We start from the raw sequence: 18,934 nt of genomic DNA, 5'->3' as shown, positions 1-18,934 counted from the left end.
GAATGTTAAAACTGAAATAACTAAAACTTAAAATACCAAACTAAAATAAACGGCAGTCAGTGCTATGCCTAAAAGTAAAAGAAAGCACTGTTAAAATGTTGTTTGTAGGACGTGTTGTGAGGTTTAAATCATCTTTTTTTTTTTTTTTTTTTTTTTTTTTTTTTTTAAATTTTTTTTTTACCTTGTCTGCACACATATTATTGAATTATACCATGACGGTAGAAACCAAAAGTGTATATATGTGCATTATTACTATATGTAATATATACATATATATACGCACACATATGCGTACACATACATAAATATACACATACAAACCCAGTGTTTTTTTTTTTTTTTTTTTTTTTTTTTTTTTTTTTTTTTTTTTGGGGGGGGGGGAGGGGGTGGGGGGGGGGGGGTGACGACATCCGCTGCCAATCCAGGAAGCAGGAACACACGGAGACACACGTCAAGCACTGGAAATCTGCAACAAAAAAAACCACAAACAAAGCACGAAACTGGCACGGAGCCAACCAAAACACGAACAGCAATCGACCTAAATCTTGAGATCTGATCGCAGTCTGAGCTAAGCTATCGCTACCGCTACCTAAACCCAAAAACTAGAGAGCCAGCATGCAGGTGAACAAGCCAGTGTGTATGTCTATGTGTGTGTGTGTGTGTGTGTGTATGTATATGATCATGCGTGTGTGTGTGTGTGTGTGTGTGTGTGTGTGTGTGTGCATGTGACTAAATGACTATATGTGTGTATGTGTGTGTGTGTGTGTGTGTGTGTGTGTGTGTGTGTGTGTGTGTGTGTGTGTGTGTGAAATAAACCAAACAAAGCTCCACCTGAAGTGTATCTATAGTGGGGGAGGGGGGGGAGCGACCCCGCCACCCGCGAGACCAGAGGCCGACAAGGAAGAGCCCAGAACCCAGGCCACCGGCAAACCCCACAGAGGGGAGAAGTAGGAGGGAGGCAACCCACCGCCTGCGAGGCCCCCCCCCCGCCCGGCGGCGGCCGAGGGGGCCCGCGGGCGGGGCCCCCACGGCGCGGAAAGAAGCAGCCAGGGATCCCGCGGCGGCGGACCGCGACCCAGGCAATCCCCGGCCACCCGGTCCGGGCCGGACACGCGGCCAGGAGGCCCTCACCCTTCAGGCCAACGACCCCCACCCGGCAGGGGGCCAGCCTGCCCGGAGAGACAGAGCCGCCCCGGCCGCCGACGCGGGCAGGCGCACCCGTCCCCCACGAAAGTGGCCCTCCAAGACCAGAGGGGCGCCCCGCCGTAGAGGCAGCGGGGGGGACCGGAGACGGGCCCGGAGAGAGGGAACCCCCCAACAAGGCGACACCCGCGCAGGCCCGGCAACGGAGGGCCCCAGACCCAGGCATCCCATTCATTCATCCATTCACCTATCCGATACCTATACTAATAATAATATAATATACTATACATAATAATAATAATAATAATACTACTAATAATAATAATAAAAATAATAATAACCATCTTTGTATAATATAATATTGATAAATTATTAAGTTTTTGATGTCCTGCCAATGGAGGCTCAAATCCTCCATGGCAGGACCCTTCCATACCGCATTCTCACCGACACAGACATACAATCACGCACCGTTTCCCCCTCCCCGGGGGGGTCCAGCACCGCCAGAAGGCACCCCAGGCTGCACGGCGGGCCCCGCCAGGCCCGGGTAACCCGACCCACCCGTCCGAGGCCCAGGCCGGTGAGGGAACGCGGGTGATGTGGGACCCCCTCCCGCCCCTTGTGTTGAGTGCATGTGATTAATGCCATAAAAACAGGGAGGAGGGAGGGCCAAGTATCGATTGACACCGACCCCCCCCCCCTCCCGAACTACGTGTCCTTGTCAAGTGTATTTATAAAGTGTTGAATGTGCAGTGTCTAATTTGCTGTTAAAACCGTGAGGCGGGGAGTGCCGGGCCACGCGGGACAGTGCCCCCCACGACCCGGACCCCCCGCCTTTCGCCTATGTGCGTATGAATCGTGTAGGGGGGGCAAGAGGGGGAGCGGAGGCCGAAGCCAGGAGGCAGGACCAGCAAAGCTGGCCCTGATAAGACACCCGCGTCCCCCCACCGGCCATCCAGTAGACGGGGGCCGGCCCCCCGAGCCGGGCCAGGGCCCCACCGTACCTCCACGGGCGCCCCCGGAGCCGCCGGAGCCCCCAGACGGAGGGGGAAACGGTCCAACATCCTCCCATTCATACTGACAACATAAGACATAGATACCTGGGAATGGCGCCACCCCGCCGCCGCGCCCGCCCGTGCACCCCCCGGTCAGGGGAGGCCCGATCTCCGGACCCGGCCCCACCCCCCCCCCGAGGCCACCCCGGCGGACACCCCAAGGGTCACGGAGTCCCCACATCCGCAGGGGCACTTGGCCCCCGCCCAGCGACGGAGGACCAAGGCAGCAATGCCCCCCCAGCGCAGACAGCCACCCCCCACCCAGGCAGGACCGGGCCCTCCGGGCGGGACCCCCACGTCCACGGCCCAGCCCCCCCCCAGGAGGCCCGGAGACGCCCAAGCCACCGCCCCCCGCCCGAGCCCTCCCCAGCCACCCCCCCCACCGCCATGAGGTACCCCCCCCCACAGGCCCCCAAGGCCCCCACCGGCCAGGGACAGGACCCCGCGGCCCCACCCACCGCCCCCCAGGGGCCACCAGAGGCCCGCGCCCCAGACCCCCCAAGCCGACCCCCAACCCCAAGGGCTACGAGATCACCCCCCCCCCCGCCCCCACTAGGTAACGAGGCCAATAATCGGGGACCACAGAGAGTGCAATTCAGCCGAGTGTTGTTCAGTGGAGGCAGACATTATCTCACTACTAATATGATCTGATAAAAGATTCCTAAAATGGTTAATACATAAACTGGATTTTTGTTTCCAATTTACTAGAATGGTTTTCTTTGCGATACATAAGGCAGTAAGAACCCGGTGTGTCCAATTAGGATCTATTTGAGTGTCTCCCAGGTGACCTAATATACACACCGTGGGGCACACTGGGATTCTGTGGTCGATCCATGTGGATAAATCCTCACAAATCTCCTTCCAGAACCTCTGTACCGGTGTACAGAACCATAAAGCATGCATATAATTATCTGGGGTGTTCTCTGTGCACTGTGAACAGATATTAGAGGTGACAAAGCCCATCTGGAACATCCTTTGTCCAGTATAATGTATTCTATGAAGAACTTTATACTGTATAAGTTGTAAGTTTGGGTTTTTAGTCATAGTAAACGTATTTAAGCATATTTGTGACCAAGAAAGCTGGTCGGTATTCAGAGAGAGATCCGCCTCCCACTTGGAGATCGGGAGAGAGACTGACTCGTCCAGTTTAGACACTAACCTGTAAAGTTTTGATAACAACTTTAAATTGCTTAGATTTAATAAATCTATTATCTTAGCGGGAAGTTGTAAGTCTAATTGTCTAATTTTGTATGTTTTATTTATTATGGCCTTGAGTTGTTGATACTCTAAAAATTTACTCCTGCTAACTCCGTATTGAACAATAAGTATATTGAAAGGTACAAACTGTCCTCCTACAATTACGTGCTGTAAATACCGTATTCCTTGATCTCTCCATTGAACGAAGTTAACCATCTTTTTATCATTTTTCACGATGTCTGGGTTGTTCCATATGGGTGTACGGTCACATGGAAAAAGTGAAATTTTAGCTACTTTAAGAAATTCCCACCAAGCTGATAAAGTTGTGCTAATATTAATGCTTTTGAAACATTGATGACGTTTGATACTTTGACTAATAAATGGTAACTCTGAGATTCCTAGTTCGTTGCAAAACACTTGCTCTGAGTCCAGCCATTGACTATCTAAAGGATGATCCTTTGACCATTTTACAATATACTGTAATTTATTGGCAAGGAAGTAATACTGAAAGTTAGGTAGCTCTAAACCTCCATATTCTTTAGATTTCTGCAATGTCTTTAAACTAATGCGTGGAGTTTTATTTTTCCACAGAAATTTTGAAACACCTGAGTCCAGCGATTTAAACCAGGAAATAGGGGGTTTGAATGGTATCATTGAGAAAAAATAATTTACTTTTGGTAAAACCATCATTTTAATGGTGGCTATTCTACCCATGAGTGAAATGGGGAGAGAGCTCCATCTAGCAAGATCATCTTCTATTTTCTTTATAAGCTGAACATAATTTAATTTTATTAACTCTGACAGCCTAGGGGAGATGTTTATGCCTAAATATCTAATGTTCCCTGATTGTAATTGAGTATTGGATATATTCCTAAAATTGCAGTTCACGCACAAAACGGTGGATTTAGACCAATTAATAGAATAATCAGACAGAGATGAAAATCCCTCTATAAGTGCGATTGTCTGTGATAGTGAAGATCGTGAGTTCTGGAGGAAGAGGAGTACGTCATCCGCATAAAGACTTATTTTGTGCTCTACTATTTTGCATTGTATACCTTTAATATTTTGATTTTGTCTAATAGCTGCTGCTAAAGGTTCGATAAATATTGCAAATAATGAGGGAGATAGAGGGCAACCCTGTCTAGTGCCTCTTTGCAAGGTAAAGCTTGTAGAGATTTGATCATTTGTCCTTACACGTGCCTTGGGAGAGCTGTATAATATTTTTACCCAGTCAATGAAAGATTCACCAAATCCAAATTTATGTAAGGTTGCCAATAGAAACTTCCAATTTACCTTATCGAACGCTTTTTCCGCGTCTAAGGATATAATAGTAGTTTCCTGTTTATTGATACTGGAATAATCTATAATATTTAATAATCTGCGAATATTAGTAGAGGAATGTCTACCTTTAATAAAGCCTGTTTGATCCGGATGTATAATAGAAGGGGTGACTCTTTTCAGACGTTCAGTAAGGGCCTTGCTAATTATTTTAAGGTCTACATTTATTAATGAAATTGGGCGGTAGCTCGATGGGAGCAAGGGATCTTTATCCGGTTTTAATAAAAGACTAATATTAGCAGAGTTCATATTTAAGGGTAAGCTTTTATTTTCCCTAATATTTAGAATCATTTTATAAAATGTTGGTGCTAATATGCTCCAGAATTCCTTATAAAATTCAGCTGGGAAACCGTCTGGGCCCGGAGCTTTATTATTGGGCATATGTTGAAGAGCTTCATGGAGTTCTCCTATTGAGAGTGGTGAATCTAAATTCGTAACCTGTTCCTGATGTAACTTTGGCAGGTTAATTTCTCCAAGAAACTCATTAATGGATTGATCAGATGGTTCAATTTGTGACGAGTATAATTTGTAGTAAAAGTCTCTAAAGATTGAATTTATTAAACAGGGATCATGTGTAACTTCCCCTGACTGGTCCTTAATAGATGTTATGGTTGTTTTTTCTTTGTTTATTTTTAATTGATTGGCTAAATATTTTCCTGATCTGTTAGCATGTGCAAAGTTTTCCAGGCGAAGCCTTTGTACTAGAAACTGCGTTTTTGCGTCAATTATTTTATTTAATTCTATTTTAGTTTTCCTTATTTTGCTAAGGATACGTTCATCTGCAGAAGTCTGGAAGGCCTCCTCTAGCGTCTTTATTTCACCTTCTAATTCTTTTGTTTTTAAGTTGTCTTTTCTTTTTTTATTTGACGAAAAGGAAATTATTTTGCCTCGCATTACTGCTTTCCCAGCTTCCCATAGAACGCTTGCTGATATTTCCGGCTGGTCGTTAATTTGCAAAAAAATGTCCCATTCTTTCTTAAAAAAGTTAGTAAAGTCGGGGTCTTTGAGTAATGATGTATTAAATCTCCAAACTTTGGAGGATGATACGCTCCCCCTCTTCCCCAGAGTGAAAGAAACAGGTGCGTGATCGCTAATATTGATTGGGTGTATTTGTGATTCTGAGATATCTCTCATCTAAATCATCTTTTACATACCTCTACATTTTAAAACAGTGAAAGTTACAGTCCTACAAACAGAGAGACCCACAATTAAAATCATTAAAATACAAATACCTCAGGGCCCTCCCGGGGTTGGTAGAGGATGGCAATGCCCAGGACTGTCAGTAGGTAGGAGCACAGGGTGGTAAAAATTGGGAAAAAAACCGGGATAAAAATATTTAAAAAAAATAAAATAAAAAAAAAAATAAAATACAAATCCCTCAGGGTGCATATACATGCACCCCTACATTACCCTAACAATAAAACTACTAGACATAAAATCAACCAATGCTAAAAACCCCTAAATGTTCCTTACCGCGGGGCAGAGAGTCAAGAACAGCCAACTCACACAAAGGACAGAGAGAGAGTGACACCCTTCGTCACACCTGCTGTTAATCAGAGTTCCTGTGTTCCTCTGATTGGTCCCTCCGCTGACCTACTGCTACATCTCCTCTTTTGCTCTTCTTCTCTTCTCATTTCCTCTTCTCTCCTCTTCATCTCTCATTTCCTGTTGATGCCTGACTTCCTTTAGAAAGCAGTATTGACACTTGTACATATTATGGTGGCCAACTTCTCTGAAGTATTCACCTCCATTGAACGCATATACGTACTGACTATGAAAAGTCATTTTATGTATATTATCGAAGTCGCAGCATGGAGGTAGAACTTTAGAACAAATGCAACATCTCAGGCGGTCGCCCATGTTGCATTCTGATGGTGTGTCCCCCATTGTGGCTGACGTGTTCAGAATCAGAATCAGAATCAGAAGCGGAATCATCTTTATTGGCATTGTCCAACAAGGAATTTGACTCCGGTAATTTCGCTCTTTGGTGATAAAATAGAATAAACAATAAAACAAATGTGGAATTTCTATGATACAGAATAAACACTATAAACATTTAAGGTGCAGCAGTTTGAGGTAGAGAGAGAAAAAGAAAAGAAAAGAAAAAGGGACAGTTTTGAATAAAAAATAAACATAACCTATTTACAATTTTACAGGGCAATTATACAAAAAAATACAAAAAGATTATACAAATTGTACAAAGAAATACACAGTGAGGGGTGCAGCTGAGTGAGGCAGACCTGGTTGTCAAGGATGGTGCTAGATGGTTTTTTGCACGTGATTCCTCAGTAAGGTGAAGTTTTTCAAATCGAGGCAGTTTCTTCCTGAAAGATGAATATATAAAAATCAACATTACCTTGACATAACATAAACATATGCTATCAATATTTATATATGTGTATCAATATTTAGTGTGTTTGTGTTAGGGCTGAATGATAAAATAATCTAATTCCGATTTTTTTTCCCCAATATTGCGATTTAATCTGCATTTTTTTTCCTTCAATAAAATTTTATGGATGATTTTAATACTCAAACTAAATGATATACATTTAGTGCAACATTTTCTTACAAAGTCCAGGCATCTTTGTTTTAAGTCTTGCATATTTTAATTTAACCAGTAAATACAATATACTATGGAAGTGAGTAAAATGAGACGAGCAGGGAGTCTCAGTGAACTTTACTTCCTTACAAATCCATCAACACAACTGTAACAGCTCTTCCTTCTATCCCCTTGTAACTCCTCCCATTACCACGGCCAGTGTCCATTCTGAGGTGAGAACTCCACCTAGTGTCCACCACACAGCCCCCCCCCCCCCCCCCTGAACACTCAGAATAGACATTACGTACAGTACAACCAACCCCCCAACCAATACTACACCCAGTGTCAATAACCTCTCTTAGGAGGTCTGACCACTCGGCCAAAACGACTATATTTCTCTGCCAAAGGCAACTTGGAAGAGGCATGGGTCGGGGCAGGGGGTACGTCCCCGCCGCCGACGTGGCAAGGTTGGGGTCTCCACTCCGTTGTGGATGACAGGGGAACAACCTCCGACCACCTGGTGGTCCTGTCCACCACGGTGAGGAGATGCGTGAACCCCTGAGATGGCAGAAGTGGGCTCACAAGGTCGATATGGACATGGTTGAACCGCCTTTCAGGAATGAGAAACGGCTCCTGGGGGGCCTTGGGATGGCGGTGTATCTTGGCCCGCTGACACGCCACACAGGAAGCCGCCCAGGCGCTGACGTCCTTCCTACGGCCCGGCCAGACGGACTTGGCCCCCACCACATTCACCGACGCTCTTACACCCGGGTGTGAAAGGGTGTGTATAGCAACAAATACCCGGCGGTGCCACAAACCAACAGTTCTACTACCACAGATGTACAGTTTAATCTGACAAAACAATGAAGGTGATGCGAAATTGAAATAGTTAATTTTGTTTGTATGTTTTTTGGTTTTTTGTATTTTTTGTATTTTTTGCGATAGTATCCCATTAATCCTCAACAGTGATAGAACTAAAATGTTATACGTTTCTTTCATAACTCCTGATTGCTTTGGAGAGAAGTTAGAAAAGCTTTTATTCTAAAATTATTAAAACAAAGATAAATGCAGTGTTTACCTCAGTTGTGGTGTAGGAAGGAAACTGTTTCTCTGAGCGAATGGAGACACAATCATCACATCTGTCTGGATATCCTTCAAAGCAGAAATTTTAAAATTTAGAATAGAATAGAAAAGAGCTTTAGTTTCATTGTACTTTGTACAATGACATTTTTAGTGTAAACCTTGCAGTGGCAATAAAAACCATAATTAAAGCTGCAAGCAGCGGTGAACGGGCCCTCGCACCCTTGTGCACGTTCAGGCTGCAGTGGAAGCTTGTATGACTTGGATGTAGATTCTTCAGGCCTGGACATTTAGAGGATGAAACCAGCTCTCTAAATCAAACCATTCAAAAGTTATGGCAGGGGGCACGGTGGCGCAGCAGGTAGTGCAGCCGTCTCACACCAAGAAGGTCCTGGGTTCGATTCCCGCCGGGGACGCTGTGGGCCACACCCTGAGTAGGGTTGGTGAAAGGATCTTTCTGTGTGGAGTTTGCATGTTCTCCCCGTGTTCCCTTGGGGAGAGGGATGTGAGCTACCCTCACAAAAACATGCAACAGTCCTGGGCTATACTGCCCCCTCTGGCCAACCGGGGAACAGATGGGGTGGGGAGGATCCAGCCGGAATAACGTGATCCTTTGTGAAAGATGGTGAAAAGATGGAGCCTGCTCACTCTTCAGGTTAAGGAGGAGACCTGAGCTCAGTGCAGGCCCTCCCTGGGTTGGTAGAGGATGGCAGGACTGTTACTTAGGTAGGATAAAAAAAATGGGAAAATCGGGGATAAAAAAAAGTTATGGCAGAACCAACGAGTCTTTATGTCAAACCATTCAAAAGTTATTGCAGAAAATTGGAACTATCTAACTAAAATATCAACCAATCAGAAAAAGGGGCGGGGCTAATTCATGCCAATGACGGTCAAGTACTCAAAACCGAGTCCGATGACACCACCCACGAGTCTTTATGTCAAACCATTCAAAAGTTATGGCAGAAAATAGGGACTCTCAAATATTGCCGATTTTCGTGCATGTACGTCAAACCGTATCGTGGGGCTGGAGGCACGAATTTTTCTAGGGGGCGCTGTTAGGCCACGCCCATTATTTCAAACCATTTAATATAAAATTTTTCACCAGGCTTGGTTTGGTGCAAATTTGGTGACTTTTGGGGCACGTTTAGGGGGAAAAAAGGACCTAATTTTGTCGGAAGGAAAACGAGTAAAAAAAAAAATCCTACAGATACAATAGGGCCTTCGTACTGTAAGTGCTCGGGCCCTAATTAGTCCAGACAGAGGCTCACATTTTGTAAATGCAGCCCCGGCCGAAGTAGAGAAGATAGAGTCCAGTGTTTTAGTTCCGGGGATTTAGAGTCTGGCTCTTGACAGGCGGCCATGGATCCCAGCAGGAAAGCCAAGATCGCTGCTATCGCTCCGTTGGAACTCCTGGGAGCCATGCCGTTCGGACTGAACAATGAGGGAGTATCGGGAGGCGACGGGATCCGACTTTCAGAGCCCACACACACACACACACACACACATAATGATATGAATAATGATAATGGCTTTCTATATGTGGTTAGAATTTGGGGTTAAGGTTAGGTTTAGGGTGAGGGTTAGGGTTAGGTTTTAGCTACAAAACATCTAGTTTCGTTTTCAATAGCAGCAGCTGGGAAAGCCATTATCAACCCAAAGAATAATGACAAAAATCTACCGGGTAGACAGTATCTACTCACACCATTCAAGGCTCTGATTACACATGATACATTCCTATTCAGTGGACTGATAGCATTTGAAGCCGCTGGTCCAGATCAGTGGCTGTGCACCAGGAAAGACTGGGTGTGCCAAATTTATTTTCAACAAATCTGGACGTTACACTTCCACAAACATTCAAAAGCATGTATACCCAACATTATTAATAGTACAAAACATATCCACAAGTTGTGTGTGCTCTCATCAGTTATAAAAAACATATCCATGTATGAGAGTACATATGACATGCTCTAAAATCAATAATATATAATAAGTATAATAATATATAATAATAATTAATAAAACAACCACCACACTTTATGCGTGTCCTAAAAAAAACATCACAAAAACATAACCACACACACACATTGCTGCCCAATGAAGCAAACACAGTGAACTATAACACTCATGCACTCATAATAATAATGACTTTGTTTTATGTAGCTCCTTCAAGGCACCCAGAGCTTTACAGAAATCATTATTCATTCATACACATTCTCACCGGTGGTGGTAGCTACGTTTGTAGCCACAGCTGCCCTGCAGACTGACGGATGCGTGGCTGCAATATCGACCAAACGGCCCCTCCGACCACCACCAAACATTCATACACATTCACGAGGCAAGGTGGGTCAAGTGTCTTGCCCAAGGACACTACGCTCAGAGCCATAACGTGTCCACATGATCAACAAAGCTATTTATAGGCTGAACACGACTATCTGACATTCATCACATATGATTATGTAACAGGTTGGCCTGATGGTTTTATATTGCAAATTAAAGCAGCAGAGTAAAAGACAACTATATTTATGAAGTGCCGTGAAGGACATAATTCTGAATTAAAGCTGCAAGCAGCGATGAACGGGCCCTCGCACTCACGGCCACCGTCCCCCATAAGCATATCAGAAATGACACCACCCATGACTCTCTATGTCAAACCATTCAAAAGTTATAGCAGAAAATAGGGACAACCAATCAGAAGAAGGGGCGGGGCTAATTCAGGCCAATGAAGCTCAAGGACTCAATACCGAGTCCGATGACACCACCAACGACTCTATGTCAAACCATTCAAAAGTTATGGCAGAGAAAAGTATTCTAGGGGGCGCTGTTGAGCCGTTAGGCCACGCCCATTAATGCAAACCATGAAATATCACATTTATCACCAGGCCTAACTTGTATGCAAAATTTGGTGACTTTTGGGGAACTATCAAATATGGACCAATCAGATGAAGGGGGGTGCACGTTTTGGCGTCTAGCGTCGCCACGGTAACACTTTTGAAAGAGAAAAGTAATGCGTGTAGTCACAGGATGGAGACGCACATTTTGATGTATAACACACCTGGGTGCACGTTACGGTTCGGGCCGTATTAATTGCCGAAGGAATGGCATAAATTGCTCCAAAATTACGCGATTAATTCAGAATGTTCAAAATGGCCGACTTCTTGTTGGGTTTGGGCCATGGCGCCAAGAGACTTTTCTTTAAGTTGCGATATGATACAGGTGTGTACCGATTTTCGTTCATGTACGTCAAACCGTATTGTGGGGCTTGAGGCACAAAGTTTTCTAGGGGGCGCTGTTGAGCCGTTAGGCCACGCCCATTAATGCATAAATGCTCTTATACATTCAACTGTAAATGTATCCACTCACATATACAACTGAAATGTGATCACAGATACTACTGAAACGCTTACACCAGGGGTCTCAAACTCCACAAAAAAACGTTGCTAAAAAAATCAAAACTTCTAAATGTCATTACTAGCAGTTATTTAGTAGCATCTCCCAAAACCTCACAGCGCAGCATGTGCGTAAAGGAGCCGTGGTGTCCCTTGAATTCTCCTTCAATTTAACAAAGTGTGTGTTTTGTTCATTTCTCCGCTGGACACAGAAGTCGCCTTTGCTCAAGATGCCACTTTATACATAAAGACTGATACTGTCGCTGCAATGCGGGTTAAAGTTCTGCTGTGGCACGCTGTGCTGTTTTGAGCGTCGTTTTATGTGCGTTCCGGGACCTGTGGACCTGTTTAAATGCAGTAATTTATGTATCCACTATAGGGCAAATACATGCATTTAAATGCAGTAACTTATATGTCCACTAGAGGACAAATAAACAATTTTAATGCAGTAATTTATGTGGCCACTAGAGGGCAAATGAATGCATTGAAATGCAGTAATTTATGTGGCCACTAGAGGACAAATAAACAATTTTAATGCAGTAATTTATGTGGCCACTAGAGGGCAAATGAATGCATTGAAATGCAGTAATTTATATGTCCACTAGAGGGCAAATAAATGCAGTAACTCTTATGTCCAATAGAGGGGCAAATGAAAGCATTTACATGCAGTAACTTTTATGTCCACTAGAAGGCAAATAAATGCATTTAAATGCAGTAATTTATATGTCCACTAGAGGGCAAATATAATATTTTAATGCAGTATTTTATGTGTCCACTAGAGGGCAAATAAATGCATTTAAATGCAATAATTAATATGTCCACTAGAGGGCACATGAATGCATTTAAATGCAGTAATTTATATATCCATAACAGGTCAAATACATGCATTTAAATGCAGTAATCTATGTGTCCACTAGAGGGCAAATGAATGCATTTAAATGCAGTAATTTATGTGTCCACTAGAGGGCAAATAAATGCATTTAAATGCAGTAACTTATATGTCCAATAGAGGGAAAATAAATAATTTTAATGCAGTAATTTATGTGGCCACTAGAGGGCAAATAAATGCATTTAAATGCCGTAATTTATATGTCCACTAGAGGGAAAATAAATAATTTTAATGCAGTAATTTATGTGACGACTAGAGGGCAAATAAATGCATTTAAATGCTGTAACTTTTATTTCAACTAGAGGGCAAATAAATGCATTTAAATGCAGTAATTTATATATCCATAACAGGTCAAATACATGCATTTAAATGCAGTAACTTATGTGTCCACTAGAGGCTACATTCATTTAAATGCAGTAACTTATATGCCCACTAGAGGGAAAATAAATAATTTTAATGCAGTAATTTATGTGTCCATTAGAGGGCAAATAAATGCATTTAAATGGAGTAAATTATTTGTCCACTAGAGGGCAAATAAATGCATTTAAATGCAGTAACTTCTTTGTCCACTAGAGGGCAAATAAATGCATTTAAATGCAGTAACTTCTTTGTCCACTAGAGGGCAAATAAATGCATTTAAATGCAGTAACTTCTTTGTCCACTAGAGGGCAAATAAATGCATTTAAATGCAGTAACTTCTTTGTCCACTAGAGGGCAAATAACTGCATTTGAATGCAGTAATTCATGTGTCCACTAGAGGGGAAATAAAGTCATTTAAATGCAGTGATTCATGTGTCCACTAGAGCAGTGGTCCCCAACCCCCGGGCCCCGGCCCGGAATCGGGCTGTGGGTCATCTGGTACCGGGCCGCACAGAGAGAAAAAAATATTTCTGTAGCTTCCCCTGATGATGGATGACTCTCAAACTGATGGTTCATGATGTTTTTATTCCTTGTTTTTGCAGTGTCTAAATGCACTGCAAACAAACCGTAAGAGCTATAAAGGAATAAAATAAAATAGAATTAGTCTTTCTACATTCATATAGGATGGATCCGGAGGGTCCGGAGTGGCCCCCGGAGGTTCTGGAGCGGCCCCTGGAGGATCCGAGCGGCTCCGGCCGGCCCTGGAGAGCCTGCGGTGGCGGGCGGAGCGGGTGTGCGGGGTCCCCGTGGCTCTGAAATGGTCGTGATTCCTGTCGGAATCCTATAAAACTTCAGTCCGCCGGTGGAATAGCGATTCGTACAACCGTATACGCAACAACCAGACATGTTGATGCTGGGAACAGTTTGTTAAATGCTTGCTTTCATTCAGAACTGCTGGAGAACAACGCCACTTCTGTTGCCAAGATGCGCGCGCAACATTATGTGACGTAGGCTGAAAAAGGGTCTAGACACAATAATAAATCACTAACCGCCATTAAACTAACCAGCTAACATCCAAGAAAAATGAAACGAACATACCAGAGTGGTGCTGAAAAGCGAAAATTAGCAGATATAAAAAAGAAAGCTGTGAGTAGTCTTCCGAAAGTGACCTCTTTCTTTGGTCCAGCATCTGCAGCGACTACAGCAGCGGCTGCCGCCCACTCTAACTCTAACCCTAACCCTAACCCTAACTCTAATAACAGCTGTCCATGGTGCTGAAATCACGTGGAGCACTCATTATTTTTGTTGTTGATTTAAGTTGAGAATTTTGAATTTTTGATTTTTTTTGCTAAATTTTGAAAACAAATCTGTAGAAGGTTGTTTCTCTTTTATTTCCGTTTCTCTGACCGAGAGAGTGCTCTGATCACAGCTGGACAAAAATAACGCGGAGCACTCATTATTTTTGTTGTTAATTTAATTGGAGGGGATTGTAAGGGACAATAAAGTTTCCATATCCTTATATATATTATGTGTTGCAAACCAACCTGAATCCTGGCCTTTTCTGCTGAGTCCTGGTTTCTTGTCCTGGTTATGATTTTAACACTTGGTCACAATGTATCGTTTTATATGGGAAAATATGTGCGTCCTTGGGACGCATGGATGCGTTTACTGCGTTCTTTCAGCTTATAATGCGTCACGGACGCAGGACACATAGCTGGCAAATATAATAATAAATAGGGCCCCATATTAAATATTGAAACGGGCCCCCTGATGCCAAAGGCCGCCACTGTGTCCACAAGAGGGCAAATAAATGTATTTTGATGCAGTAACTTGTATGTCCAATAGAGGGCAAATAAATGCATTTAAATGCAATAATTTATATGTCCACTGGAGGACAAATAAGTAATTTTGCATTTGCATTTGCATTCACCTCCTCGTCAGCGTAATCTTCTGAAGGCGGTGCGTCTTCCTCCTCCATGTGTCCACCAGAGGGCAAATAAATGCATTTAATGCAGTAATTTGCATGCCCACCAGAGGGCAAATAAGTAATTTTAATGCAGTAATTTATAAAAAAGTAATTTTCTAAAAAAGAAAGAAGATATTTGTATTGTACTACTTTGAATAAACAAAAAAGTCAGGTGGGAAACCGGCGCCATCTGGTGGACAAGATAAGAGTCTTCCAGTTTCGAATTAGAGGAGGAAACCTTTGACAGCAACTACAAGCACAAAAATTTGACATTGTAGGAATCCTGGGAGGCTTGAGTTTGCTGGTAACTGGACGGACCCGGGTCCGACCCGGACGAGCTGGATCTGCCGCCGCCGTAAAGCTCCGTCTGTGAAAACCTTCACGAATGAAAACAGTGGACTGGTTTCTGTCGTCCCAAACATTTTATTTCAGCTCCCAAAACAGACGTTTTCACACAAACCGAAGTCATTTCCATCTCAAAAACACTGTAATAATTTCATCACCACACAAATCTTCACCTGGCGGCGGCGGCGGCGGCGGAACCTCCCGCTAGCCGCCGCCTTTTACTTTATAAACAAGTTTGTCCTGAAGAGACGCGGCTCGTAAACCTGCCGTCAAACAGCTTATGGCTTCATTAAACTTTACTCAGAGCATTTTCTGAACATTAAAATCCCCCCCCAGTCCTTTTTATAAATGTTCCTTTTAAAAATTTAGAGGCTTTTTCTTGGAAACGAACTTATTGACGTTAAAAAGGTTTCAGTTCACATTGACTCACGAAGTGTTAGGAAGTACAAAAACCAGCTGGTGGATCACAACAAAACACTAAATAAAATAAAATAAACAGCTACGGCAAACGACCCCAACTACCGCTAGTGTCACGACGTGGGTCTGCGTGAAACCAAAATCACGCCAACTCTGACGTCGCCAAGGAAGACAGAGATGCACCGATCCGACGCTAGCCGTCCAAGTCCCAGATATTGCTCTTTTTTTTATTACTTAGCTATTTATTGGTTATTTTTTTAGGATATACTTTTTTATTGCTTTTCATACTTTCGTGTATCCATTATCTATCCATTATCTATACCCGCGTTATCCTCTGCAGGGTCACGGGGCTCTGCTGGAGCCGATCCCAGTTATTTTCAGGCGAGAGGCCGGTTCACCCTGGACAGGTCGCCAGTGCATCGCAGGGCGTGTACAAAATATACACTTTCGTGTATATTTTGTAAAAATTGTCGAGTGTGTATGTTTGCTGCTGCACAAGTGAATTTGATCAATAAAGTTTATTCTATTCTAGGGGACGTGACAACGAGGCGGTTCAGAACCTTCAGACTCCGAGGTGGTTTAACCCCCAACAAAGGAACTGGTTTGGACCCGTTTGGTACTGGTTTTGGACCCGTTTTACCAGGAAAATGTGTCTTATTTCTAGTTAAAATGTCTAATTTTTAGTCAAAAAATCTCATTACACTTAAAACAAGAGTCATTACTAGAAAAATAACTTATTTGACAATTTTCACCTGTTTCAAATTTTCACTTGAAATAAGTAGAAAAATCTGCCAGTGGGACAAGATTTATCTTCTCATTACAAGCAAAAAAAATCTTGTTCCACTGGCAGATTTTTCTACTTATTTTAAGTGAGAATCTACTTGAAACAGATGACAATTTTTGGTTTTTTTCCAGTGATGACTCTTGTTTTAAGTGTAATGAGATTTTTTTTTACTAAAAATTAGACATTTTAACTAGAAATAAGACAAATATTCTTGTTAAGATTCTGAGTTTTTGCAGTGTACAGGTTTTGGACCAGTTTGGAACCGGTTTGGACCAGTTTGGTACTGGTTTGGACCAGTTTGGTACTGGTTTGGACCCGTTTACTACTGGTTTGGACCAGTTTACTACCGGTTTGGACCGGTTTGGTACTGGTTTGGACCCGTTTACTACAGGCTTGGACCAGGAAGCAGAACCGGTGCATCTCTGCAGGAAGAGGAATGTTTGAGCGAAGGTTTCTCACGTTTCCCTTTAACACCTGAGGCAGCGACGCAGAGAGAAAAGGTTTCACCGGAGGGAGAACGTTTCCCACTTCCACAGGAATGTAACCGCTAACGTCAGGAATTATCTGTATTTATCTTTATCAACAACAACTGAAGCTAAAAAACGGAGGCTAGCGTCTGCAGCTAGCCGGGCACAGCTAAGCATGCTGGGAAAAAAAAAAGAGGCCGAGTCCTCGTTTACGTCACAGTTCAAAGATCTGAAGCTTCAGGTGAGGAAGTTCTGAAGTAAAAGGTAAAAGGTAAACGCGCACACACATACACACACACACCAAGTTCATGTGCTGACGGCTCGAACAGAACCGGTCCGGCTTTAGCCCGAAACAAAAGTTTCATCGGTTCGTCCGGATGAAACAGGAAGTTTAAAGTTTCAGAATAAAACCGCGTTGATGTCGACGCCGTGGGAGACTAGCGGTGCCAGGTCCCTGTAGCCCCGCCCACCTCACATGTAGCCCCGCCCACCCCTAGTGTAGCCCCGCCCACCTCACCTGTAGAGCTCCAGCATCAGGAAATAACATTAAGAAGAACAAACGGCAAAACTAGAGAACCCACTCCGGAGGGAAACCCTGTTGAGACGCATTTTGTAATAAACGTCCAAAATGTAACAACTTTTTCGTTTCATTTTGTAATAAACTGCCGCATTTTGTAATAAATTTTGTTATTGCATTTTGAGAAGATTATTATAAAATGCACTTGCAACTTTTTTATTTTCTAGGAAATGTAATAACATGGTGCATTATGTAATAATACCTATTATTGTCGTTTGTTTAACAATTAATTTATACAAGAGTGACTTTTGTTGTTTTTTTTATGCAATTTCCCTCAGAGCTTTGTAGCCAATAAATCTATGTATAAAACTCCAAATATAACTTTAGTTTCCTATTTGCAGTTTGGAATTATATCGGCCAATAACAAACAAATAAACTATGTTTAGAATTATTACATAATGAATCATGTTATTACATTTTCTAGAGAATAAAAAAGTTGCAAGTGCATTTTTGTAATAATCTTCTCAAAATGTAATAACTTATTACATAATGCGGCAAAATTTATTACAAAATGCGTTGGGGTAGTTTATTACAAAATGTGTCAGTTTATTTTAAAAATGCGGCAGTTTATTAAAAAAAAGCGGATTTACTACAAAACAAAATGAATAAATTATTACATTTTGGACGTTTATTAGAAAATGCACCGTTATTACCAAATGCAGCTCAACGGGGAACCCTCTAGAACCCACTAGAACCCCCTCCGGACCCAAAACCCACTCGGGTCCGGCGACTCTGGCGACTCCGGCGAACTTGTTTTTCTGGCAGCAGAACTTCACAAACAACAGACAAACACTCAGCACAAAGTTCCAAACACTCGAGTTTTGCACCTGCAGATTAAGACTCTGACTGGAAAATCTGGTAAAAGTAGTAAAAATAAAATAAAATAAAACAAAACAAAACAAAAGAGCCTGAACAGAAAACAGCAGAAGAAGAAAAGGAGGAAGCATCAACAACAACAACTCAAAGGAAGTAGAAGTACCACAATAATTAACACGTCATTCATGGTCTCACATTTCGTCTAAATCAAAAACCTAAGCAGGGTTGGAGACAGAGGGGGGAGTGTTGTCATGACGACGTCTCTGGAGGTGGAAGGGGGGCATCCTGGTTCTGAGCGCGCTCAGATGCTGCTGACGTCAGCGGGTGTCTGCTCCTTCACCACAGCACCCCCTGCTGGCTCTACGTTTCTGTGGAGGAGAGAAGTTCAGCCTCTTAGGCCACGTTTACACGTAGCTGGTATTTACAAAAACAGCTATTTCCCCCTCTACGGTTTGAAAAATAACGTCATTGACACAAATCCGCATAAATACGCTGTTAAGAGTCTTTCGTTTGGAGTGACAGAGAAGTGGAGTCACTTCTCAACAATTTTGACTTTTTTCTGGAATTTTTTCTCAAAA

General features: G+C 43.0%; 1 protein-coding gene and 1 long non-coding RNA gene across 5 annotated transcripts in view; both read right to left on the bottom strand.

Annotated features, from left to right (window-relative positions):
* Positions 1 to 6,649: 6,649 nt before the first annotated feature.
* LOC133451776 (uncharacterized) lies at positions 6,650 to 10,711 on the bottom strand. Its single transcript, XR_009783211.1, has 4 exons — positions 10,568 to 10,711; positions 8,348 to 8,421; positions 6,971 to 7,054; positions 6,650 to 6,776 (listed from the first exon to the last, which is right to left on the bottom strand). It is a non-coding gene; the product is annotated as an uncharacterized LOC133451776 (long non-coding RNA).
* Positions 10,712 to 15,353: 4,642 nt separating this feature from the next.
* Positions 15,354 to 18,934, bottom strand: part of asph (aspartate beta-hydroxylase) — a 65,578-nt gene continuing 61,997 nt past the window's right edge. For all 4 annotated transcript variants that reach the window (XM_061731532.1, XM_061731530.1, XM_061731531.1 and 1 more), the window contains one exon: positions 15,354 to 18,724. In XM_061731532.1, coding sequence (XP_061587516.1) covers positions 18,717 to 18,724 — 8 coding nt within the window. In that variant the 3' untranslated portion in view covers positions 15,354 to 18,716. The remainder of the gene's footprint in view (positions 18,725 to 18,934) is intronic.

This window comes from Cololabis saira, chromosome 10 (genome assembly GCF_033807715.1).
Source record: "Cololabis saira isolate AMF1-May2022 chromosome 10, fColSai1.1, whole genome shotgun sequence".
Taxonomy (NCBI): domain Eukaryota; kingdom Metazoa; phylum Chordata; class Actinopteri; order Beloniformes; family Belonidae; genus Cololabis; species Cololabis saira.
The sequence above is the reverse complement of the archived record's forward strand: the minus strand, read 5'-3'. Positions and strand labels throughout refer to the sequence as shown.